The 25,221-nt window shown below is 31.7% G+C and overlaps 13 protein-coding genes and 1 non-coding gene across 14 annotated transcripts; 7 read left to right on the forward strand and 7 right to left on the reverse strand. All coding sequences in view use genetic code 12, as the record gives it.

The window, feature by feature from the left end:
- Nucleotides 1-163: 163 nt before the first annotated feature.
- On the forward strand, nt 164-2,139 carry DIT1 (Dit1p). The gene has a single exon (XM_064904502.1). It carries the CDS (start codon nt 428-430, stop codon nt 1,943-1,945), a length of 1,518 nt encoding a protein of 505 aa, XP_064759358.1. The 5' UTR covers nt 164-427; the 3' UTR covers nt 1,946-2,139.
- Nucleotides 2,140-2,749, forward strand: DFJ63DRAFT_256746 (uncharacterized protein). Its single transcript, XM_064904508.1, has one exon. The coding sequence runs from the start codon at nt 2,333-2,335 to the stop codon at nt 2,621-2,623; it is 291 nt and encodes a 96-aa protein (XP_064759359.1). The 5' UTR covers nt 2,140-2,332; the 3' UTR covers nt 2,624-2,749.
- Nucleotides 2,743-4,713, reverse strand: UGP1 (UTP glucose-1-phosphate uridylyltransferase). Its single transcript, XM_064904503.1, has one exon. It carries the CDS (start codon nt 4,363-4,365, stop codon nt 2,863-2,865), a length of 1,503 nt encoding a protein of 500 aa, XP_064759360.1. The 5' UTR covers nt 4,366-4,713; the 3' UTR covers nt 2,743-2,862.
- A 1,623-nt stretch (nt 4,714-6,336) lies between these two features.
- DFJ63DRAFT_t131 lies at nt 6,337-6,431 on the forward strand. The gene has a single exon. It is a non-coding gene; the product is annotated as a tRNA-Ser (tRNA).
- Nucleotides 6,432-6,740: 309 nt separating this feature from the next.
- MNT4 (Mnt4p) lies at nt 6,741-8,948 on the reverse strand (the record flags this gene model as incomplete). The annotated part of the gene is made up of 1 exon (XM_064906629.1): nt 6,741-8,948. The coding sequence occupies one exon, from the start codon at nt 8,946-8,948 to the stop codon at nt 6,741-6,743; it is 2,208 nt and encodes a 735-aa protein (XP_064759361.1).
- Nucleotides 8,949-9,168: 220 nt separating this feature from the next.
- MVB12 (Mvb12p) lies at nt 9,169-10,091 on the reverse strand. The gene is made up of 2 exons (XM_064904516.1): nt 9,870-10,091; nt 9,169-9,805 (listed from the first exon to the last, which is right to left on the reverse strand). Exons 1-2 carry the CDS (start codon nt 9,886-9,888, stop codon nt 9,390-9,392), a joined length of 435 nt encoding a protein of 144 aa, XP_064759362.1. The 5' UTR covers nt 9,889-10,091; the 3' UTR covers nt 9,169-9,389.
- A 203-nt stretch (nt 10,092-10,294) lies between these two features.
- Nucleotides 10,295-10,747, reverse strand: RPB8 (DNA-directed RNA polymerase core subunit; the record flags this gene model as incomplete). The annotated part of the gene is made up of 1 exon (XM_064906630.1): nt 10,295-10,747. The coding sequence occupies one exon, from the start codon at nt 10,745-10,747 to the stop codon at nt 10,295-10,297; it is 453 nt and encodes a 150-aa protein (XP_064759363.1).
- An 833-nt stretch (nt 10,748-11,580) lies between these two features.
- Nucleotides 11,581-12,096, forward strand: DFJ63DRAFT_337945 (uncharacterized protein; the record flags this gene model as incomplete). The annotated part of the gene is made up of 1 exon (XM_064908620.1): nt 11,581-12,096. The coding sequence occupies one exon, from the start codon at nt 11,581-11,583 to the stop codon at nt 12,094-12,096; it is 516 nt and encodes a 171-aa protein (XP_064759364.1).
- A 460-nt stretch (nt 12,097-12,556) lies between these two features.
- On the forward strand, nt 12,557-13,390 carry CRG1 (Crg1p; the record flags this gene model as incomplete). The annotated part of the gene is made up of 1 exon (XM_064906631.1): nt 12,557-13,390. The coding sequence occupies one exon, from the start codon at nt 12,557-12,559 to the stop codon at nt 13,388-13,390; it is 834 nt and encodes a 277-aa protein (XP_064759365.1).
- Nucleotides 13,391-13,843: 453 nt separating this feature from the next.
- Nucleotides 13,844-15,496, forward strand: DFJ63DRAFT_323932 (uncharacterized protein; the record flags this gene model as incomplete). Its single annotated transcript, XM_064907567.1, has 1 exon — nt 13,844-15,496. One exon carries the CDS (start codon nt 13,844-13,846, stop codon nt 15,494-15,496), a length of 1,653 nt encoding a protein of 550 aa, XP_064759366.1.
- Nucleotides 15,497-15,543: 47 nt separating this feature from the next.
- On the reverse strand, nt 15,544-16,143 carry DFJ63DRAFT_321253 (uncharacterized protein). The gene has a single exon (XM_064907312.1). It carries the CDS (start codon nt 16,078-16,080, stop codon nt 15,799-15,801), a length of 282 nt encoding a protein of 93 aa, XP_064759367.1. The 5' UTR covers nt 16,081-16,143; the 3' UTR covers nt 15,544-15,798.
- Nucleotides 16,144-20,666, forward strand: ADE6 (phosphoribosylformylglycinamidine synthase). The gene is made up of 2 exons (XM_064907313.1): nt 16,144-19,585; nt 19,638-20,666. Exons 1-2 carry the CDS (start codon nt 16,516-16,518, stop codon nt 20,546-20,548), a joined length of 3,981 nt encoding a protein of 1,326 aa, XP_064759368.1. The 5' UTR covers nt 16,144-16,515; the 3' UTR covers nt 20,549-20,666.
- Nucleotides 20,667-20,784: 118 nt separating this feature from the next.
- On the reverse strand, nt 20,785-22,470 carry DFJ63DRAFT_291396 (putative allantoate permease; the record flags this gene model as incomplete). The annotated part of the gene is made up of 1 exon (XM_064905393.1): nt 20,785-22,470. One exon carries the CDS (start codon nt 22,468-22,470, stop codon nt 20,785-20,787), a length of 1,686 nt encoding a protein of 561 aa, XP_064759369.1.
- A 1,952-nt stretch (nt 22,471-24,422) lies between these two features.
- DFJ63DRAFT_337951 (cupin domain-containing protein) lies at nt 24,423-24,911 on the reverse strand (the record flags this gene model as incomplete). The annotated part of the gene is made up of 1 exon (XM_064908621.1): nt 24,423-24,911. One exon carries the CDS (start codon nt 24,909-24,911, stop codon nt 24,423-24,425), a length of 489 nt encoding a protein of 162 aa, XP_064759370.1.
- Between the last annotated feature and the right edge of the window lie 310 nt (nt 24,912-25,221).

The following is a 25,221-nucleotide window of genomic DNA, read 5'->3' on the forward strand; positions in this document are numbered from 1 at the left end:
TTGAGCAAATCTGAAGTTAAAGTACATCACAAAAAAATAAGATGAATTAGGACCCTACTTATACGGCTTCAAAAGTGGAACATGAAAAATTTTCTTAACTCAAACTTATTCTTTCCAAATTCAATAACTTAATATGGTTATATTAGATGATTCTTCTACTGTTGAGTTTTGTCTCAAGTGTAATATAAGACCACCATTGTAGTTACTTTAAAAAAGCAATTTTCCAATTCAGAAGTATATAATCATCAACTTACGACTTTTTGTACTGTATGACTCTATAATATCAAGAAAGTATCAGAATTATAGTGGTAACCTATCACGAATGAAACCATTTGAAAGTTTCTTATGCTTATTATATAAAGTTGGCATTTTCCAACAATAAGCATAACAAAGTTTCTTTGGAAAGCACTAATAAAAAAACACCGAAATGACTGCGACCGAATTTTCTACCAGTTTATCATCTAGCTCGTCTTCGAGCTCAAGCTCAAGTTCAAGTACAAGCGAAGAGTTCAGTTCCAAGAGAACTACTATTTATGAAAGAGTAAGATTAATATATAGCAGAAATGATAATGGTATTATCAGTTATAGAAGCTATAGTAATTTTGATGTTTGTCAAGTTTCCGCTATTGATGTTGTTCTTACTGAGACTGCCAAAAAAATTGGTAATCTTACTATGACTTGTTTTAAAGACTTTAATATTTGGGAAATGGCTAATAGCTCTGATGAAATCATCTCGGGAGTTGTTACCGAAGATTTTGATGCTAATGAATTTGAAATTTGGATGATTGAATTAATTTTGCGTACTACCAATGTTAAATTTCCGCAGCCTGATGTTGAAGAGAGAACATCAGAACGATATACGGGTTTAATTACTGATAAATTTAATAATGAATTGAAGAATAACGTTGAAAATGATCAATGGGATAAAGTTGGAAGATCAGTATTTTATAAGAATGTTGATTTTTTCACTTCAAGAGGTAAACCATTAGAAGCTGTATTACCTGCTTTCCCATGTAAATCGTCCAATGTGGAAAAAGTTTCAGGGCAAATGCCTGATAAAGGAGAAGAATTAGCTTTAAGAAGATTGATTTCCTTTTCAAAATCAATTAAAAAAGTGTATCCACCTGGTATTATTATTTGGATTGTTAGTGATGGTCATGTTTTTAGTGATTGTATTGCTGTTGATGATTCAATGGTTAATAAATATACTCAAGCTTTAAAAGATTTATATCAATCTCTTGTTAAAGAAATTGATGATGAATGTGATCCTATTAAATTTTGCTCATTACCTGATATCTTCTCTTTAAAGACAAAGAAATTTAATGAAGATATTATTGCTGATGTTGAATTGGGTCATTATTTAGGTACAGAAATTGATCCTGAATCGGAGACATGTCGTAAGATATTAGTTACTTCATGTGATACAGATGATGGAAATTTAAAGAAGGATATTAATACTCCAAATCATGCTAGATTACATTTATTTAGAGGATTTTCGAAATTTATGACAGAAGATTTACAATTACATCCAAATGTCGTCAATATGTCAAGAAAGAAGTTTAAAAAAACAGTTGCCAAAGTTGCTTTTGAAATGATTAAAAGAAATGATGCTTATTCAAATTTAGTGGAGTTAATTTTCCCATTCCATTTAAGATTTTCAATTCATGCTCATATCAATAGTGGACCTAAATTTGGTATTCAACTATTAAGTAAACAAGGTCCTGAAAAATGTCAAGTTATCGAAACCATTGATGATCATAAACAACCTCAAACGGCTGACTTATTACATATTCCAACTCCTTGGCATAATTCCATTGTTAGAATTAATAATAATGACACTTACTATGTTATTAAGTCTAGCAGAGTTATGGAAGAAATTGAAAATGGAAGAGGTAAAGGTGGATGGGATGCTAATAAGCGCCATTATACTTTTATCTCCCATTAGGGTTATACCACTATTTGTTTGATTTGTTTATCTTTTTTATTTATTTATCTATCTATTTGTCTGTTTTGTTTTGTCTGTTTTATCTAGCTAGCACATACCTAATAATGTTTAAGTTGTTGTTCTCTTGTATAGCTACCTTTCTTAATTTGTCTTTGTTTTTAATCTCTCTTAATAAATATTGAAATTATCAATCAAATACATGGTAGCAACCATTTTATTGTCGTGTAAAAATATTATGAAAAATGAAAAAAATCACAAAATTGATCAAACTCGAAATTGTACACAAACGAAAATTAAAATGGTAAATATTTATGAAACTAAATCGTTTAAGCAAATCTTCTACTTCACATCAACCAACAGGTCAAAACACCATACAAACAATTCAGGATGTCACCAACACAATTAACCATCAAGGTGAATGCCTTAAAGAGACTTATCAAAGAAGAGACATTATATCAACAAGAAGTCAATGAACAAGAAAGCTATGTTGAAAGTATGAAATCTAATAATGGTGATGAATATGAAATTAAAAAACAAGTTGAAGTATTGGATGAAAGTAAACGTATGATCACTGAATTGAAAAAGAAACTTGTGAGTTATACTGATGATTTGAAGACGTTTGTTGAGAATTATACTGGTGATGAAGATTTATCAAGTGCAAAGGAATTATTGGTATAGAGTTAGATCATATTACTCGTCAAGATATATTGAAATTTGTATATACATATATTACGAAAGATGAATTTTATATTTTTAACATTACTTATAAACAAAATAAAAGAATAAGATTATATTAGATGATTGAAAACCAATCAAAGTAGAACTAAGAAACAATCAATAATAATACTGAAATCCTGACAAAAATTATGAATGAAATAGCGAGTAAAGTAGCAAGCAAAGTGATAAGACAAATTTGACTAATGTTCTAAAATGGTCAAGTTACCAGTAACCACAACATTTTCTAAAATAGAACCATTTGGAATATCAATTCTTTGTCCATCATTACAAACAATAATAACAGTACCCTTTAAGGTAACTCCTCTACCTAAATTAACATTACCAGTTATAGTTAAATGATCTAATTCTAAAATCTTTGGCATATGAGGAATTCTTGATTGGAATCCACTAACTTTTTTAAAATGAGATCCTAATTTAATTAAAGGATTTGAGAATCCATCTCTAGTTGGATCTAATTTTAATGCACCATGTTCTAAAAAGAATAAATCAGATTTAACTAATAATAAATCAGAACATGTTTTAACTGGTAAGAATCTTGATCTTGGAACCACTACACCATGAGCACCATTAAAATGTCTAATGGCAGCACCAACAGCAGTTTCTAATTGTAAAACATTAATTTCACTTGAACCAATTGAAATAGTTTTTTGATTTGGAATAATTTCAGCTTCAATAGCATTTTGTTCAACCAAATTTTTAATAGCTCTTAAATTAATCCATAAATTATTAGTATTAAAATATTTAAATTTTTTAATACTTTTAAATTCTTCAACATGTTCTTTTGGAACTTGAGCAATTTCTAATAATCTAACTTGACCATCATAATTAATTAAAGTACCACCTTTAACATCAGCTCTTGTTTTATCAGTTAATTCCATAAGATATTCAGCACCAGTTTCAATCATATGATTTAAAATTTTAACATCAACTGTAGCACCTAAATTATCACCATTTGAAACAAATAAAATTTCTCTACCTTGAGCTAATAAAGCATCTAATTCACCAGATTGAACTAATGATTCAAATAAATCACCATGACCTGGTGGATACCAAGCTTCTAAATTATCATCATAAGTAGTTGGAACTGGTAATAAAGAATCTCTATAAATTCTTGGGAATCTTGATTGATTAAAAGTTTTAATTCTAATTCTATGACCTTGATATTTTTTAATGATTTTAGCAGTATCATTATCAGTATTAAAAGAATTCATTAATAATAATGGAACATCAGCATCATAATTACGATTTAAATATTCAATTTGTCTAACACTTAAATCTAAAAAGGTATTACCATCTCTAACTTCAATAACTGATTTTGGACCAACACAACCCATTGAAGTACCTAAACCACCATTTAATTTCAATACAGCTAATTTTGATAAATTAGTGGCATCTTTGGCAACTTCGTCAAAAGTTTCATATTGAACCACTTCACTTGGAGTTGGGGACTTTATTTTATCCCAATCTAAAGTGGTACCAGCAGCTTTATCAGTTAAATATCTTCTGAATAAAGCAAAGAAAGAATCCATTTCATTTTCAAATCTTTGTTGTTCATCAGGATTTTCAACGGTATCAGCTATATTATTCAAAGCATTACGCATTTGTGAAGCGGCAACAGTAGTGGTTGCAGTATCAAAAGCCCAAGTCGATTGAGTTCTGATATGTTTTTTAGCAGCAGACATAATGAATGATGGATGATTGATGAATTATTGACTTGTGTTTTAAAGATTAATTGATCAGTATCAAACTAGGTTATGAATATTAATAAATGGGGAGACACACACGCAGTCAGACGAAGGACGGAGAGGTATATGGACCTGGTTTTTTTTTGTTTTGAAATCAATTGAACAAGTCAATTGAAACGCCAATGGGTGGATTGAACTAAGGATATATATCTAATATATAGCTATTCAAAAACTTCAAAATCAGAAGAAGAAAATCAAAACTCAATTGGATGAAATCAGGGTTGGAAGAAATTTGGTTTTATTTATATGGTGATGCATCCATTTTTTTTGGTAAATGTGGGATCGAACGAACCAAAACAAAAAAAAAAAAAAAATTAAAAAAAAAAAAAAAACAAAGTCGTGGGGAGTGGTCAAAACGTAATTTAAACAGAACAAACAGCTAATTACATATCATTGTTTCAATGAACAAATGAAGTTTAGAAATCGATAATCTTTTCTGAATACGTAAAGTGGTAGATGCAGTGGAGTACTTTGATATATACTTATTATAACATAACAATAGCTCGCTTTATTAGACTTGATGGTTATGCCGAGAAAGATCTTATTTTGAAATTTTGTTGAGTGAGTTGCAAATTTTATTACGCAGTAGGGATACTCAATAATTAGCGGGGGAATAATTAAAATTAAGGAGAAATTTTGCTGAGAAATAGGGAAGGTGTGGGTGGGTTGCCCACTACCCATGCCAATAATTTTTAGTGAGTGAGAGTTAAGTGGGGACAATTTAAATTTTCTGCCTTGCTTCACCTTCTTCCCCCCCATCACCCCACCTTCCATACATCATCAACAAAATTTTAATATGGTTGCGATAGATTACAATCACTTATCAAAACAGGTAATCATAACTGACGTAGACAATACCAAGAACTATAACCCAATTAAATTAGCAATAATTTATTATTTTGTATCTAATAGAATAAAAATTTTATGCACAAGAACATAATAATAGGCGATTAATTTTGATATGATTTATTTTATTTTATTTTATTTCATTTCATTTTATTTTAGGTTAGTTTTTATTCTATAGGGAATCAGCCTCGATCATAACCTAAATATAGTAATGCTAATCATATTAGTATTAATATATTTGACTGGTTTTACCTTACGTTACATTAATGTAACCATAACTTAAAATTTTAGCGTTGAAACAAAATTTTCTAGTGGTGTGAGTGAATAGTTTCCTCTATCTTCCGCCTTAGCAAAGGAATTCTATTGGATTAATCATTTTATACTACATCAATAAGCCAAATAGTGTTACATAGCATTAATTTATCATAGTGAATGTTTAGACAAGGTACCTTGATATACCCCTTATTCGTATTCATATCTTCTTCCCTTCATAAATCCATCTTTGTGCCTAGTTTACTTATCTCTTGATTTACCTTTTTGCGGTAAATTTCAGTACTCACAAAATTTCTTTTGTCGAAAAAGAGTCTCCGTTGTCTGATGAACAGTTTCTCCGAACAATACTATTTCGTCACTACTCTTACTTACTGCTAAATCAATTCGCTTAATTCTTAGCTTTGACATCATTTTAAGACGTAATTATAATTCATCGCAAGGCTCAACCCGTACTTATGTTAACGTTGTCTCATACATAATTTTACTTTGGACCATCATCCCATTCGAATTGTCATGTCAAATGTAACAGTTGAAACTTGTCGCAAAATTCATTTTTGTTTATCGATGCTTAACTATGTTGGACAAAACGTTGCGCAAAATGAACGCTTTCCAAAATACTGCTTAATGATATGAAGCTAATTATCCTATGATCTATTTTACCTCTTTGTATACACAGTAGACTATCACCAATTAACCCTTTTTGACTAATTAAAAAAATTCACGTGACTAAATCTCTCTTTAAAACTACAATAAGTAGTGAGATTTTAAATTAACAACTTAATAATTGAAGTTACAGTGGCCGAGCGGTTAAGGCGACGCCCTGCTATTTGTAGCAGCCTAGGCGTTGGGTTTTACCTGCGCAGGTTCGAATCCTGTCTGTGACGTTATTTTTTTATATTCATTTTGTAATATTAAGTCATTTAATTTTTGTATTTTACCTGATCATAATTAATGGGGTGGAAATATATTGGGCGCTGTTTGTTGACGTGTTCAGTAAATATTTATATTTTTTTTGTGTGTGTTTAGCGGGCGGCCTCCCCGCGAGTATTTAATAATTTGAGATTTTCAGTGGGGAACCCGCAAAAGTGATAAGAAAAATAATTATGTTGCAAAAAGAAGCTATTATTTTACAAAACATTTATTACACATTTATCAAATAGTTACACCAATTTACATATCTATATATCGGTTTTTTATATCACATTTGTTTGCCATATATCAACCAAGAACTTGAATCTTGCTTGATTTATGGCATTCACATTAATCACTATCCCTCGTTGACCATCAATAGAATCTCCCACAACATCATAACTACACCAATATGGGAATCCCTTGAATCCACCGAAGTTGTCTTGTTTTATCCAACTTTGAGAGGGTTCTAAATATTGTAAATTCTCACTGAAAATTGGATTGGTAATGGTGGGTGCTTTCATTATGTTTTCAATCACAAGAGGGTTCAATTTCACTTTTGTATCAAATAAGCTTCGATCAACAGTTTGATGCGTCAGATTTGTTCCATCATCATTGACGATGATTTCTTGTTCAATGGCCACATATTTTCTCTCTAAATCTTGTTTGAATTTAAATGAATCTCCAAAGAGATTATCCAATTGATATGAGGTAACATATAACAATTGATCCTTCATATTTATTTGTCCCCAAGATGATGAACAAATCTCTTGAGCCATAGAGACCTTTTCCAGAGCACGATTAATTCTTGGAGTCAAAATACCTGTTCCAACTCCATATTCAAAATTAAAATTAGGCATATGACCTGCTAATTCCTGACCAATCCACATATGTTCTAATTTTAATTGATCCTTAATGGTGAAGAATCTTATCGAAAGCAATTTATAAATTTGGAAATTACAACTTAACAATAACCCACTCATAGCTTCATTCTTGTTAAATATCATCATATGTGAATCGATCAACTTATCGAAATTATCACGATAAATTCTCTTTGTGGCAGTCATATCCTTATCTCTCTTCGGTATGTTGAAATATTCGAAATCTGAATCTGAGGGATATATATGATTCTCAATTAATGATGTAACTTCATGAAACCCTGGGGTGAATTTTTTAATCTTAGAATCTTGATAATAAGAAGGAAGTTTGAATAATAAATGTCCATGTTTTCGATATGATTCATCTTGGAATAATTGTTCAATTTCAATCAAGGGTATCGTATGGGGTGATAATATTATAGCTTCTTCAAATGAATTGAAAATAGTTCCTAAAGTATAAATGAAACTTGGACTGTTATATATATAATTCTTGGCCACCAATGGATGTTGTTTCGTATTCTTTAATGGCGTCAAATCAACAAACCAAATCACTTGTTTGGGGAAATCCTTCTCACTAGCAAATTTAGCCGTTTGATCCCTATGCAAAAGTTCAAAATAGGCTTTGTAGCTGGAAGGCAATTTAGATACATCGGTACGAGCAGCTTCAATGATTTGTTTCATTTCTTGTTCATTCAAATCATTATTACTTTTCATGTATGTGATTTCTATAGGGAGGGTATTTTTCAAAGCTCGTAATACCTTGATTAATCGACATACATTTGATAATTGCCGATCTCGAGCTGAACTAAGAACAATCGGTATGACTATACCTTTACCATTGCTTTTCAACTGAAAATCACGAATGAAAAGATTACTAGATTCACTAGAAGATTTCTTGGATCTATCGTATATGGGAAGTTCATTTGTAGGTAATTTTTCTCCTTTCCAATTTTGAAATATTGGTAATGATTTCGATAGCCATGGATAGAGCTTATTCTCAAAATCGCCAGCTAATTTGTAATCTGGCTGATCTGAACTTTCACCTGTATTGTTGTCTATAAAGCAATTTCCCCATACTCGTAAATGGTTGAAGGTAGTACTTGTTTGACCTTCATGAACGGATAAATTATAACTTCGAAGTATGAATTCTTTTTCTATTTCGATATTATGATGAGGATGGAATCTTTCCCCAATTCCAGCTAACTCTTTCTTCATGGACTTTTCTCTCTCTCTAACCCATTTCTTCTTCTTATATAGATATCTATCAACAGGAGTATACTGTAATACTTCTAGATCAACTATATCATGTGGATATATTTTTTTCAATTGTTGAAAATATGATTGACATTTACTATTGAAACTTAATGCTGAAATTTTTGTAGATTGTCGATCCCATTTATCATAAACTTGATTTGAAAACGCCTCCCTTTGAGCTATAATATCATAGTCCTTTGGTAAGGAAAACACCGAATTATTTGTAAAGTTGAAAAATGGAATCAGTTTTTCAAAATAGATGGTACAGATAACAAACACCACAATAGAGACTAAAAGAAAGAATCTTCGTGATCGTAGTATCGATGCTCTGTACACTCGTTTGATACCCACCTTCCCCATGGTATAAGAAAGCTTCAGTCTTCTTTAGGCGATTCAGGCTGGAATTAGCTTAAGTCGTATATTGTGATATTTACGTTAAAATTTACGATTGTGTTTATATTTGGGCTTTCATGTTTAGACGAGAATGAAAAAAAAGAACAGAGGCGATATCGTGTGAGGTGCTAGCTAATGTTAAATTATAGTTAAGTCAATTGTAACATACATTTAATTAGATTAAACACATCTAATGTTAAGATTATAGTGAAGTTAAGGCAAAATATCAACAAGTGGATGAAAGAGAATCTATTTCAACGCGATTTAGAGCAGAAACTGAAGGTTCCAATTATGCTTTATCTCTTATATACAATTTTAAACAATTGAGATTCGTAGCCAGCTAAAATACCTTCAATTGAATAAGATGTGTAAAATTGATGAAACAGGAACAATTCTGATTGATTGATTCTATAAGACTTTGCCGAATAATTTATCGATTTCATTAACCTCTTGTTCCCCATCTTTCTTATCATCAATAAGTTCACTATTTTGCTGTATAGGACTTGTAACTGTAGACGATACATTCTTCCTTGGTTGCATTACACCTTCAAATGATTCAAAACCAGGGGCAACCTTAATCTTTTGTAAACTTATCCATTCTTTAAATTTCTCTGATTCGGGATTACTAACAATCTTTGATTTAATCGATTCAAGTTCATCAACCCATTTTTGGATATCAGCATCAGTGATATTGATATTAGGAGGTATCACAGTATTGGATAATGTCGGTATTAGTTTACCATAATTGGTTTTTAACGTGATTGATTTTGGGGTTTGATATGAGGGATTCTTAATTAATGGAACCTGTTTTAATATTGGATCAGCTAAATCATGGTATAGTTAGTAAAATACAATTCGAATGTGGTTTGTATCCTAGTGACTACTTACGTTTATCTGTATCATCCATTGCTATTGATTCAATTGATTATATGACTGGTAGAATCAACTTGTGTATATAGAGAATTGTTAGTTTAGATTCATTTTTTGTGTTCAGTGCGATAGAAATTTTGAATGTACAATAGAGTAGATGAACAATATACCAAATTCAGTGTAAATACAACAGCAACAATCCACCATTACATTAAGGTTCTGTAGTCAATTATAAAGATTTAAGCTTGGGTTTTTATTATCAAGATATATATATAAAATGTATAGAGGTATCTATATATATAAAATTATAGTACAGTGAAGAATACAAAGGTTAATTTGTATGAATTAGAAGCCGGGAATCAAGGCTCTTTCATCTATTATGTATTTGATTGAAAAGTGATACCCTCAAAGTTTAATTTGATCTGATTTCGTTAATCAATCAATTAATTATCCTTATATTGACGAACTAAGATGTATGCATTTTCTTGTTTTAAATTACTTAATGATCTATAACCACCTTCTAATCTCATTAATAAACCACCAAAGGAAATATAAACTGACATTTTATCATTATCTTCATTTTCTTCGAATTTATAAATAGTACCATACATGACATAATCATAATCATCAGCTAAAGAATGAGTTTTATCATCAGCCCTTGGAGGTCTCCAAGAACCATTTGAAGTTAACATTGATTTTTCATTACCCAAGGATGAACTCAAAGCAATGGTTAATGAATCATTTTGTTTCACTGGGAATAATTCATTATTTATATCTAAAGTTATTTTAATATCTTTTGAAGTTGATGAATTAGCCACTATACGGGCAACTTTGGTATATCTACCCATGTCAGTAGATTCAACTACGAACATATCTTCGAATAAGATTCCAGACATTATGGTTTGATTGTATGTGTATGTAAATGTATATGATGATGATTCAATGAATATGGAATGAATGATTCAAACATATACATTCTTTGATAGATAATTTTCACTTTTCATCTTTTTTTTGACTTTCCTTGATGACATTTTGAAAAAAAAAATCTGTCATGTGAAAAGTCATGTGATTCAGGAAGACATTTTCATCAAATATTTATAAAAATGGGAACAACATTCGAAATGCGACATTCGTATATTGGATTTTATTTTTTAGTTGCCAGTTTAACATAATTTCGTTTCATGAGTTCTATATAAAATAATTAAAGAATTCTAAATAATTTTTAACACATTCATGGTTGGTCCCTCTACCATTCTTGGGGGATTTAAGTGATAGAACATTCAGTGAGATTTAGTTAAGAGAAATGACACTTTGTTCTTTTGAACAAATTTACACATTTAGAACCATGACCCCTCAAAATATACGAATCTAAAAGTTTAACACGTAATAGTCAACTAATAAGTTATATCTACTTCATATTATAAGTATATATCATACTTTATCCACTACGTCGTATACTACTCTTTACAAGGTTATTCAATTTGCAACTGATTGGTGTAGAAGAAGAAGAAGAAGAAAAATTGAGAGTTGAAAATCTCATAATAAAAAATGTAAACAAAACCACAAAACTGATATTACCATTTTTAGAATTGTAATTAAATAAGAGAAGGGTTTTCTGAAATAGAATGTGTTAAATTTTTTATTCTATATAACCTCCTTAAATCCCTGAATAAAGCTATAGATATTCGATTATTAACTTATTCATGGACTATAGACATCTCAATTAATCATGAATATGTTGGAAAAGGAAAAAGAATTACCTCTTTATTTTAAGGATATTGATGCTAAACAAAACAATGCAAAGAAAAGAAGAAAGACTCTTGGTATTATGGTAGTCGTCTTTCTTATAGGTTTATTATATACATATAACTCAGCAACTATAACAACATATCTCACATCTACTTCAGTTTCCAACTATAGCCCCATTGATTCAAAACCAAATGTAAATCTTGGTAGTATTGCATTATCTTCATCTACATACAATTCAGCTGAAGAAGAACTCAAAAGTACAAATTTATTCATAAATCAAATAGCAACTAGAGATGACACTTCGTCAGACTCGTCATCATCATCGTCAACTAAATCAACTCCAATTTATGATATAGTAGGTGTAAGAATTGGATTTGCATTGGTAGGTTTTGTCTTATTAAATATGATTGCCATTGTCATTCATCATATTTTCTTGAAAGTATCTCGTGCCAGTCAAGCTTATAAGAATGTTGAATTACATTATTCTCCATTTTAGTCATAATTAAAAGTATATAACATCTACGTAGTGCAATATATATATTATATATTATAATGTTAGTCGCTAATGCTCGGTCGCTCGGTGATCCTGCCACTAAGAATTTCTCAGACTCGGTAATTCAAAACTATCCCTAATTTTCTATGTTCAACTTATTTATTTTGCATTAACCCAACATTTCGTACAATTAAATATACGTAAAAACTATTCACATTATAGAACGCTTCAAAATATAATCCATATATAAAGCTACAATCGCAATTATCTCCTGATTCACCTCGGACATACTAGGCTGTCTGGAGTTTAGGGGTGTTAATAAAAATATTTCCGTGACCAAAACTCGCATTTGTGGTTTAAACGTTTTTCAACTATAAATAGATCAAGGTATAGCCCTTTCTTAAATTGAATAATTTAAATTTGTTGAGAAATCAACAATATATTTATCAATTGAGTTACTAAAATGGTTAAAGAACAAGCTTACTATAAGGAAGGTTATGTCAAGGAAATTGCTGATACGCATGCTTGGAGAAACGTAAGCAATTGTGCTGAACATCTTATACCTTTAATTAAGCCAGATTTTAAGATCTTAGATGTTGGGAGTGGACCAGGTACCATCACCATCGACTTTGGTAATTATGTACCAGAAGGTCATGTCACGGGTGTTGAACCTACCATTGAGTTAATTGAACGTTCACGTCAAACTTTAAAGGAAATTGAAGAACTGACGGGTAAGAAAATCACCAATGTTACCTTTGAAGAAGGTTCTATTTATAAATTACCATTTGAAGACAATAGTTTTGATTTAATCCATGCTCATCAAGTTGTGGTTCATTTGGAAGATCCTATTGCTGCTTTAAAGGAATTGAGACGTGTTACCAAAGTTGGTGGATTTGTATGTGTTAAAGATGGTGATTTAAAATCAACTGTGGTTTATCCTGAAAAATTTGCTGAAGTCCTTGGACGCTTTGCTGTTTCAAAGGCCAAAAATTCAACTTCTACCGATATTATCGCTGGTAGATCTTTAAGAGCTAAGGCTATCAAAGCTGGTTATAAGCCAGAATTAATTAAATCTAGTGCATCGATTTGGTGTCTTGCTGACAAGAATACCAAAGAGTTATGGTCTAGAGGTATGAAAGCTAGACTTGCTAAAAGTAAGGAAAAGTTGGTTGTCGATGATGATGAGGCAGACAAAGCAAAGAGGGCCGAGGCTGAAAATGCTTGGAATGAATTTGTTGAAGATGATAATGGATTCTTGACTATGCAAAATGGTCAAATCGTTTACACTAAAGAATAGCTTAAGTAGATCTTAACTTATTAAATAGATGAATTTGATGATTTGTTTTAATATGATTTGACTGATTGATGCAATTTGTAGGCTTAATTATAATTAACATTTGCAGCATTATTTTGCTGCTGCGGAATTTACCGATAGTAGAAATAAAAAAAAATTAATTTTTCAGTGATAGATTTTCTCTCCATCACCCAAATTTTAGAGTCCGCTCAAAAGTACATAAAGAGCAATTGAGCCCTGGTGTATAAAGATTGATTTCCAATTTAAAGATAACAATTTGCTAATTTAAAACTAAAGCTCAGGGATCTGCCAGTGTGTCGCAGAATCAAAGATTTTCTTATTTGCCCTTTTTTATAAGCTTTTGACTTTCAATCTCTGGTGTACCTGATTACAAAGATAAATTTCACCCCACGAAAATATCGGAAGCATAATATACCAAAGCACCACTCCATAGCAATGACTTCAGAACAATCAATACCTTCTCTATCCATTCGAATCCTTCAAATATCAAGTGCTATAATATGGTGTTTATTAGCGGCTGGTCCCGTATTTGGGTTTGCAGCATTGAAACCAATCTTAATTGCTGAACATATTTATGAAAAGAATTGTGATTTAAAAGTAAATCAAACAGGGAGTTTGGCAACTGCTGTTTGTGCAGAACAAGATTTATCTTTGAATTTCTTGTTCACAGTAGCTTGTATGGTCACCAATATTTCAGCGTTACCAGTTGGGTCCATTTTAGATAGTTATGGTCCAAGAGTAACTGGTATAATTGGATCTTTCATCTTAGCATTAGCAGCGTTGACATTGAAATATTCATCCTATATTACTTTATTTGATGGGTATTTGACGGGTTATACTTTATTAGCATTAGCTGGTCCATTTGTATTCATTTCATGTTTCCAATTAGCCAATTCATTTCCAAAGAATTCTGGATTAATATTAGCTTTATTAACTGGTGCATTTGACTCAAGTTCAGCTGTGTTTTTAATTTATAGAATCATTTATACATCAATGTCTAAAATATCGATTGAAAACTTCTTTACCGTTTATTTGATCGTTCCTGTTTTCATTCTTATTTGTCAATTACTGATAATGCCATCTCAATCATATAAGACTATTGGCACATTAGCTAAAATCGCTGAAACTGGAATTGATGAAACTGGAAAACCAATTGATCACGATTTATTATTACCAGAAGATAGGGAAATTCAATCTACTCAAAATAATAGTAGTAGTGCTATTATGGAAGCAGCTGGAGAATACTATCAACCAACAATCAGCGAAACTACAGCTTTATTAATCAGAAGATCGTCGTCAGTAGCTGTGGCTGCTAGTAGAAGAGAATCAGTTATCCTGAGATATTCAGTCGTCTCAGTGAAGTCTGTCTATGAACATGATAAAGATAATGAATTGATTAGTGCTTCAGGTGGAGTATTTGGTATTATGCATGATGCCACTATTAATCAACAATTTCTCTCTCAATGGTTCATATTAATGACGTTATTCACTACTATCCAAATGTTAAGAATAAACTACTTTGTAGCTACTGTTAAATCTCAAGAGTTATATTTATACAATAATAATGAAATCATTGCCACTGCTATAAATCAATTCTTTGATTTGGCGTTACCATTAGGTGGGATCTTTTCAATTCCATTCATTGGATTAATTCTTGATAACTTCACCACCTTGAGTATCTTATACATTTTAACTGGTTTATCATTATTTATTGGTGTAATGGGTATACTTTCATGGATCCCAGCTACATATGCCGGAATTATTGTATTGGTTATTTACCGTCCCTTTTATTATACTGCTGTTAGTGATTATTGTGCTAAAGTATTTGGGTATGATAATTTCGGTACTATTTATGGTACAATCATTGCATTTTCGGGTATTTGTAATATTTTACAACAAGTTATGGATAAATTAACGCATCAATATTTCAATATGAATCCAATTCCAGTAAATTCGATATTAATAGTCTTAACCGCTGTATTTGGTTTTGCATTGATTGGATTTGTGAGATCACAAGAATTACAATTAAAGAGAAAGAGGTTGGAATTAGAAGCTCAAGAAGCCACAAATAGACCAATCCCAACATAATATAGAACATTTACATAAAAACAATCATAGTTTATTTATTTAAATATATTCGTACTTTATCTATTATACATATTTTTGATATTATCCTCTTCTTCTTGTTTTACGAGATTTCTTTTCTTCCTGTAAAGCCAAGTCAGGATCTAATGCCGTTAATTCTGGAATGCAACTTATAGGTTCACCTTCATACGGTATACTTACAAGCTTTGCTTTCTCCCAATCATTATTCTGTTGATTTTCAGCTTCATATTTGTGAGGAAAGTTTGATAGTATATCCTTTACGGTAACCATTATGAAATATTAGTCTATGAAGATGAAGCCTTCTTTTTAGCTTTTTCTTTTTCTTGTCTTTCGATTTGTCTTCTAGAACCCTTAATCAATTCCAAATGACCAACTCTACTAGCAATCAACTTTTCAGTGGATGAGATTAATTGACTTTGATGAACCTTAGTAAAAGTTTGAGCACTCTTTGCAGGAGTCTTCTTAGCTTTGATGACTTTTGGAGCTGCAGCTTTAGGATTTTGTCTTTTCTTAGTAACTCTAGAGATACCACCTTTCGACTTAAGTTTCAGAACACCTTGAGCCATTCTATATTGATTGAAGAGCTTTTGCAGTAAATCAAACTAATTATCTATCTATCTATCTATCTGTATCCTTACACTAAAATGGCAACATCATCTCTTTAAAAAAAAATGTTTGATTTTGTTAGTGCCTGCATGTAATCGCAGAGTCAGAAATAATTTCAAATTCTTCCAGAGTAAAAATCATCGCATTTATAAAATTGGTTGAAAAAAGTTATGATGTTACCAAAAGATTCAAACAGTTCTTCTAGTTCTTTTTAGTGGTTTAGTTTAGTTCTTCATTGATTAACTTATCTTCACAAGAGTAAACCTACTCACAAGGTTGATAATCAAGCCAAAACACAAGAAAACTCAGATTCAACTCGTTCGTTCGTTGGTGTTGTTAGATCATAAAGATTATCTCATCACACATCACATCTCATCATCTAACGCGATTGAATTATGTCTACTGATAAATTCCTTATTTTGCCAGGTCCAAAGGCATTGTCTCAATTCAGAGTTGCTGCTTTGATTCAAGAAATTGAAAAGAAATTGAATCAAGATTCTGTCATTGAAGAAGTTGCTTCCAGCTTTACTCATTACATTAGTTTAAGATCAGAATTAACTACCAAACAATTAGATTTAGTTAAGGTATTATTAACTTATGATTCTCCAGTTGATGTTACCAACAAGTTAAGTCAAGAATTGATTCAAGTTTCCACCATCAGTGGTGATAAAGATACTTCATCAATTGACAAATTGGATTCAAATCTTTTCCTTATTAGAGTGTTACCAAGACCAGGTACCATTTCTCCATGGTCATCTAAAGCTACTGATATTGCTCAAATTTGTGGATTAAGTAGTCAAATTGAAAGAATTGAACGTGGTTTAACCTTATTAATCAAAACCAAACCAGGTTTTTCATTATATGATCATATCTCTCAAGGTGCTATCTTAACTTCAATCTTTGATAGAATGACTCAATCATTATATCTTGGTGCCAATGCTCCTCATTATGAAGATTTATTTGCTCATCATCAACCGAAGCCTCTAGTCCATGTTGATATCATCTCCAATAAAGAAAACTTATTAACCGCTAATAAAGAATTAGGTTTAGCCTTAGATGCTGGTGAAATTGATTATTTAATTAATGCTTTCACTGAAGTTATTGGTAGAAATCCTACCGATGTTGAATTATTCATGTTTGCTCAAGTTAACTCTGAACATTGTCGTCATAAAATCTTTAATGCTGATTGGACCATTGATGATGTTAAAAAGGATCTGTCTTTATTCAAAATGATTAGAAATACTCATCAAAAGAATCCTCAATATACTATAAGTGCTTACTCTGATAATGCTGCTGTATTTGAAGGTCCAGAAGGTTACGTTTACACTCCAGATTATAAAACTAAACAATGGAAATCCATTAAAGAAAGAGTTCATACTTTAGTTAAAGTTGAAACCCATAATCACCCTACCGCTGTTTCTCCCTTCGCTGGTGCTGCCACCGGTTCTGGTGGTGAAATCAGAGATGAAGGTGCTGTTGGTAGAGGATCAAAATCAAAAGCCGGTTTAGCTGGTTTCTCCGTATCTGATTTAAACATTCCAACTTTACCTCAACCATGGGAAAATAAAACTGTTGGTAAACCAAATCATATTGCTTCTTCCTTAGACATTATGATTGAAGCTCCGATTGGTTCTGCTGCTTTCAATAATGAATTCGGTAGACCAGCCATTAATGGTTACTTTAGAACTTTAACTACCACTGTTGAAAACCATAAAGGTGAACCTGAAATCAGAGGTTTCCATAAACCAATTATGTTGGCTGGTGGTATGGGTGCTATCAGACCAGATTTCGCTCTTAAAGATACCAAAATTACTCCAGGATCTAAATTAATTGTTTTAGGTGGTCAATCTATGTTAATTGGTTTAGGTGGTGGTGCTGCTTCATCTATTTCTTCCGGTGAAGGTTCAGCTGATTTAGATTTTGCTTCTGTTCAAAGAGGAAATCCAGAAATTCAAAGAAGAGCTCAACAAGTTATTGATGCTTGTGTCTCATTAGGTAAAGAAAAAACTCCAATTCAATCTATTCATGATGTTGGAGCTGGTGGTTTATCTAATGCTTTACCAGAATTGGTCCATGATAATGATTTAGGTGCTAGATTTGATTTAAGATCAATCTTATCCTTAGAACCAGGTATGTCTCCTATGGAAATCTGGTGTAATGAATCTCAAGAAAGATATGTTTTAGGTGTCAAGCCAGAAGATTTAGCTTTATTTGAAGAAATCTGTCAAAGAGAAAGAGCTCCATTCGCTGTTGTTGGTGTCGCCACTGAAGAACAAAGATTAATCTTAACTGATTCATTATTAAACACAACTCCAATCGATTTGGAAATGTCAATCTTATTTGGTAAACCACCAAAAATGTCAAGAACTGCTATTACTCAAAACTTAAACTTGAAACCATTTGAAACTTCAAGTCTCAACTTAGAAGAATCAATCGAAAGAGTATTACAATTACCAAGTGTTGGTTCTAAGAATTTCTTAATCACTATTGGGGATAGATTTATTACCGGTTTAGTTGATAGAGATCAAATGGTTGGTCCATGGCAAGTACCAGTTGCTGATGTTGGTGTTACCGCCACATCATTAGGTGATACAGTCTTATCTACCGGTGAAGCTTTATCAATGGGTGAAAAGCCAACATTGGCTTTAATTTCTGCTGCTGCTTCCGCTAAAATGTGTGTTGCTGAATCATTATTAAATATCTTTGCCGCTGATATTACTTCTTTAGGTCACATTAAATTATCTGCCAATTGGATGTCTGCCGCTTCCCATGATGGTGAAGGTGCTAAATTATATGAAGCCGTTCAAGCTATTGGTTTAGATTTATGTCCTGATTTAGGAATTTCTATCCCAGTCGGTAAAGATTCTATGTCTATGAAAATGAAATGGGACGATAAAGAAGTTACCGCTCCATTAGCTTTAACTGTTACCGCCTTTGGTCCTGTTGACAACACCAGTAACACTTGGACTCCAGAATTACAAAGAGTTGAAGAATCTGTCTTAGTTTTAGTTGATTTAGCTGCTCAAGTTGAAAAATCATTAGGTGGTTCTGCTTTAGCTCAAGTGTATCAACAAATTGGTGATTCAGCTCCAACTGTTCATTCACATTCAATTTTAAAATCATTCTTACAATCTTTAGTTGTTTTACATAAGCAATTCAATGTTTTAGCATATCACGATAGATCTGAAGGTGGTTTATTCACTACTGTTGTCGAAATGGCTTTTGCTGCTAGAAGTGGTCTTGATTTAGTTCTTGATACCAAAGATGATATTTTCGCCGAATTATTTAATGAAGAATTAGGTGCTGTTTTCCAAATTTCTAAAGCCGATTATTCTAAATTCGTGGAAATCTTTGAAACTAATAACATTTCATCTGAATTTATCAAAGTTGTTGGTCAACCAAACTTCAAGAATCAAGAAATTGCTATAACTTACAATAGTACTTCGGTGTATAAGAGTACAAGAAGTGAATTACAACAATTATGGACTAATACTTCATACCACATTCAAAAATTGAGAGATAATCCAGTTACCCTCCGCTCAAGAATATGCATCTATTAAAGATGATGCTGATCCAGGTTTATCTTATCAATTAACCTTTGATCCAACCGTTAAGAAAGAATACAAATCTAAACCAAAGGTGGCTATTTTAAGAGAACAAGGTGTCAATTCACAACAAGAAATGGCTCACAGTTTCGAACAAGCTGGTTTTGAAGTCTACGACGTTCATATGTCTGATATTTTAACTGGTAAAGTTACTTTAGATAGCTTTGTTGGTTTAGCTGCTTGTGGTGGTTTCTCATATGGTGATGTATTGGGTGCTGGTGCTGGTTGGGCTAAGTCCGTCTTGTTTAATGAAAGAGCTCGTGATGAATTCAAGAAATTCTTCCAAGATAGAGATGATACTTTCGCTTTTGGTGCTTGTAATGGTTGTCAATTCTTCAGTAGAATTGCTGAATTGATCCCAGGTACTGAAAACTGGCCAACTTTTGAAAGAAACTTGAGTGAACAATATGAAGCTAGATTTGTTTTAGTTGAAGTTCAAGATACTGAAGAGAATAATTCTATTTTCTTACAAAACATGAAAGGATCTAAATTACCAATTGCTGTTGCTCATGGTGAAGGTAGAGCTTCATTTAAATCTGAATTCACTAAATCAGCTTTCGATAAGACAGTTGTCAGATATGTTGATAACTACGGTAAAACTACAGAACAATATCCATTTAATCCAAATGGTTCTCCAGAGGGTATTGCTGGTATTGCCAGTGCTAACGGTAGAGTATTAGCTATGATGCCACATCCAGAAAGAGTTACGAGGAAAGAATCCAACAGTTGGTATCCTAAGAAACAAGGTGAAGAATGGGGTTCATTTGGTCCTTGGATTCAATTATTTAAGAACGCCAGAGAATGGGTTGGTGACAATTATTAAATCAAAAACAATGTACATTATATAAAAAAACGCATTTCATATATAGAGAGAAAATTATCAATTTCTGACTTTATAATTTCGTATAAATAAAAATCATTATTAGACAATCGATTACCTGCTGTAGATTTATATGTTGAAATAAAAATTTATTAATAAGTATCTATTTAAATTATAGAGTTGGCCCACGAGAATTGAATGATGAGTATTAATAAAGAAAAAGACATTCGTTCAATCAATCAATGAGCAAATCTAAAGTCTAATCTCTTATTACCTTCATCGGTTGTATTATTGATATAATCTTGCTTTTCTTCAGCAGAAAATTTATTCCAAATCTTGTCTCTGTAACTATTTCTCCAAATATAATAAAATTTAGTCAAGATCAAAATAGGGAACATTGAAATGGCTAAGCCAAAAAGTTGACGATTACCTCTATGATAAAGTGGTTTATCATCTTCTCTATAAATATTAGCGGCATAAACACCACTTAATTGAACCATGATATTATACACTGCACTAGCAACCGATCTTGTTCTAATAGAATTAGCATTTCTTGAAACCCAGGCCACAAGAATAGCGTGAATATAAGGTGAACCTAAAACTAAAGTTGTAACTGCCCAAGTTGGCCAGACACTGATCATTTCTCCTTTCCAGAAAGCTAATACACCAACCAAAGGTACAGTATAAATAGGAACGATTAAACAAACTAATGACTTTTCATTTACTCTTTCAGAAACCCAAGTAACACCTAAAAGCAAGAAAATGTGTATAACATTGGCTGGGATAGTTAACAAGTTGGTATTGAAAGTTGAAAATCCTAACTCTCTAAGATTCAAAGTTTGATAAGCTCCCAATGTTGATGTGGGTGCATAAGCTATTAAACCAATGATATATAATGGAACCAAATCATAATCAGTTAATGATTTCCAAATCATTCTTGGAGTTAATGGTTGTCTGTTATGCATATCACCCTTACTTGGGTCATCTCTTAATACTCTATTAACCACGATTTTTTCTTCTCTTTCGTTAAACCAACCTTTAGGGTGTAATTTATTTTTTGTTTGTAAAGCGGAAGGTACCATAAGGTAAAATGATAAAATACCTACTGCTGAAGTAACTGCACCTTCGATTATAAATAACCATCGCCAACCAGCTAATTCTAAATGTCCCCTAAGTCTCAAGATACCAAAGGCGGCCAAAGAAGCTCCAATACCAACAATGGATAATGTAGTCCAAAACCATGATAATCTAATTGATAATTCTTTACTGGTATAGAAATAACTTAACCATAAAACTAAATCAGCAATAAAACCACCTTCAATCATACCAATAAGAGCTCTGGTAGCATAAAAGGAAGCTTTACCTTTTAAAGCACCTTGACTCAAAGCAACTATACTCCAAGCACACATTTGGATTGGAATAAAAATATCAGGACCTAAACGTTTCGAAATAATTTGGGATGGTAATTCAGCAAGTAAGAAAGTTACAGTGAAAATAGTATTACCTGTATTATAATCATTAGTAGTTAAATTCAAATCATTTAAGAAATTATCAGTAACAGCTTGACCTAAATTTGCACGATCAACTTGTAAAGCAGCAAACATAAGACAAGCACTAAAAGCAACTCTAAAATCTAACTTTCTTACTAATTTTGTTTCTTCTTCTTGGGTCCATTCTAATGCAGGATCGAAGGCACTACGACATTCATACTTTGAATTTTCATAAAGTTGACGATAATGATCAGCAACGATTGGATCTAAGAAAGGATTTTTCAGATCAACTGAATCAACAGAACTAGTGATCGTTTCGACGTCACTATTGATTAACCCATTCTTTTCCTTCTCACCATATGGTTGTTGCTGGTGGGAAACTTGATATTTATCATCCAAGACTTCAACCTCACCTCTAGAATCTGAACTTGACATGATACCAATGATAATTATACTTTATATTGTATATCTGATAGCCAAGACAATAGTTTATTAATTTAACTTCTTGGATATTCAGAGCCATATTTATACATATTTAGTTATCAATTTTTAACTGCAAAAAAGGACATAGCTTACAGCCTAAAATACACACACAAAATATAATTTTGGGGGAAGAAACGAAAATACGTCACGTGCAAAGTGGTATACGCAAAAATGTGGTGGCATTAATGTTGCAACAAAGAAGTATAGATTAAAGACCAAAAATAAGAGATAGATCTAACACAATGAGGAATCTGTAGTTGTAAATTTGTAAGATTTAAGATAGAAATGAAGCTTTGCATCTGTCAGACTAATGGTATGCAATAATGTGGGTAAGTTAGGAAATTTAGGGATAAAATAGCATTGTGGCTAAGATGTTTGACGTGATAAATAATTTTAACCACAAATATTTTTGTTATCTGATCTCCCCTTTTCATAATTTTACTATTTTTTAGGAAGCTTTTAAGTGAATCAAGTTCCGTGCCAAGGCAAGACTGTGAAAGATAAGAATATATATCCATTATATTACTAATTTCTACTATCTAATCTAGTATGTGTGTTGTGTAATGATGTTAACCTGTACCAGTATACTTTTTAATATAGATCGATTGTGTTTTTAAATTACTTTCAATCAGATAAGGTGTTATTCTATTAATTTGTAGTTATATAATTTATGATCAGAAATAGCCGTGTGAAGCCATGAGGTATTGACTATTAGAGGCTTGTTTGCATTTTTCCGTTGAACCCTCCTCCAACTATATTTCACTGATTACTAAAGCTCGATTCTTCCTCTGAAAGGATTTCCGCAAAGTAGGTAGTTAAAATTAATTATTTTAAATCGGGATTAAAGCTTAATTAGAAAAAAATATTTCAAGCGGAATAATTAAACCAAAATTATAAGCCTGTCTACGGACCGATAGTTAATTATCAATCAACTATTATAATGATGTAATTAAAGCCATATGAGAGGGAAGCAAAATCAATAGAAAAAAATACGACGTGTGATCAAATTTTGATTAAGTGTGTATATGTTTCAATGTGTATCTATTGTCTTTGATTACCACCACAATTTATGGGGGAAAAACGCAATCTTCGAATATTATGTGTTGCGAAAGTTAATTGAGACAGAGAATGATGAACATTTTTGATTGTGAATGTGATTTTAAATTAAATGCATTAGATTAGAATCAATTTTGTCATAGAATTATATGATTGACCAATACAATCAATTGAAATGGAAATCAATTGTCATATAGTGGTTATTACGAAGTTTGATTGGTAGCTCTGTAAATTGCGTCTTTGATTTTGTGGAGTTTTTTTTCGGCTTATATTCAACAATCTTTGATTTTGATTCATTTTCATACTAGTTATTGTTCAAATATGGCGATCTCAAACTTTAATAGAGTGACATAGCTTATTTTATACCCATTAATGGTGATCCAAATTGATTTAGTAAGCATGAAAATACTATTTCCATTTGAAGTAACTAATATTTTGTTAATTACATTATTTAGTGGTTTCCGCCGAACTGTTAACGATTTAACGCATTGTTATTGATGAGATTTACAACTAGGTCCTAGCGTATAAGGTGTAATATGTCCTTCATAAATCTAATACTGTTTTATTCATCACTTTGTTTAAATCAATCAACTACTCAATTCTATCAATGACATAAGTTAAGTAAAATACACCACTGAGTATGAGAAATTCTACAAATTGGTTTGAAGAAATAACGAACCATAGTTTGAACTAGAAACTGTCAAGGCTTCAAAAACTAAAAACTGGAGCTACGTAATATTTACATGCCCTCAGTATGAACCAAATGATCGAAGTAGTAGTTATGGGCATAAGAATATCATGAATACAAGGTCAGACTAGAGACCAAGACTTAAGGGTAACTGAATCGGCTATTTTTTTGGAGTTAACTTCTTAATGATATCTTTATGTTGAGGGTAAGTCTCCAATAATTCATGCTCATTGAATAATTTGAATTCTCTGAAATCAAACCCGGGTGCAACCATACAACTTACTATTGCGAATCCTTCTTCAACACTAGAACCAAATATAACTCCAGCAGGAACCTCATATTGAAATACTTCACCTTTGGTAATGTCTCTTCCAAGCATTATTTTTTCATATTTCCCGGTATCAGGGTATATACAGTGTACTGTCAAAGGGCTACCGTTGTGGAAATACCATACTTCGTTTGACTTGATTTGATGGAAGTTGGATGGGTTTTTGTCTTCCAATAAGAAAATAATATTTGTGTATAATGGAACCTGGAGTCCAGTAGACGATTTAATAATTTGGGTAGATGCTCCTGTTTGTTTGAAGTAGCCTCCTTCAGGGTGACCTTCCAAATCGTAATATTTGATCCACTCACTGGCAGATGACATTATTGGATATAAGCTTGACTCTGGTTATTAATTGTATAATTACAGGCCAATTACCAATTTGTGAACTATTCCGTCTTTAGCGGTATAGTTTTAATTGTTTCCACTACAACATTTTTTTTTGATTACCACACTACAAAATTGAAAAATTAAGATTTGAAGTAAAGTACTGCAAATAACAGATAAGATGTTAGTGAAGTGTTTCATTAGTATCTCTATTTACCTTTTTACTTATCAGAAAGAAATTTAACCCATCAGATAGATATCAATTAGTTGATTTGACATTACTCAAATTGATAATAGTAATCCAATT

The sequence above is a fragment of the Scheffersomyces coipomensis genome, assembly GCF_036884675.1.
Source record: "Scheffersomyces coipomensis strain NRRL Y-17651 chromosome Unknown DFJ63scaffold_9, whole genome shotgun sequence".
Taxonomy (NCBI): Eukaryota; Fungi; Ascomycota; class Pichiomycetes; order Serinales; family Debaryomycetaceae; genus Scheffersomyces; species Scheffersomyces coipomensis.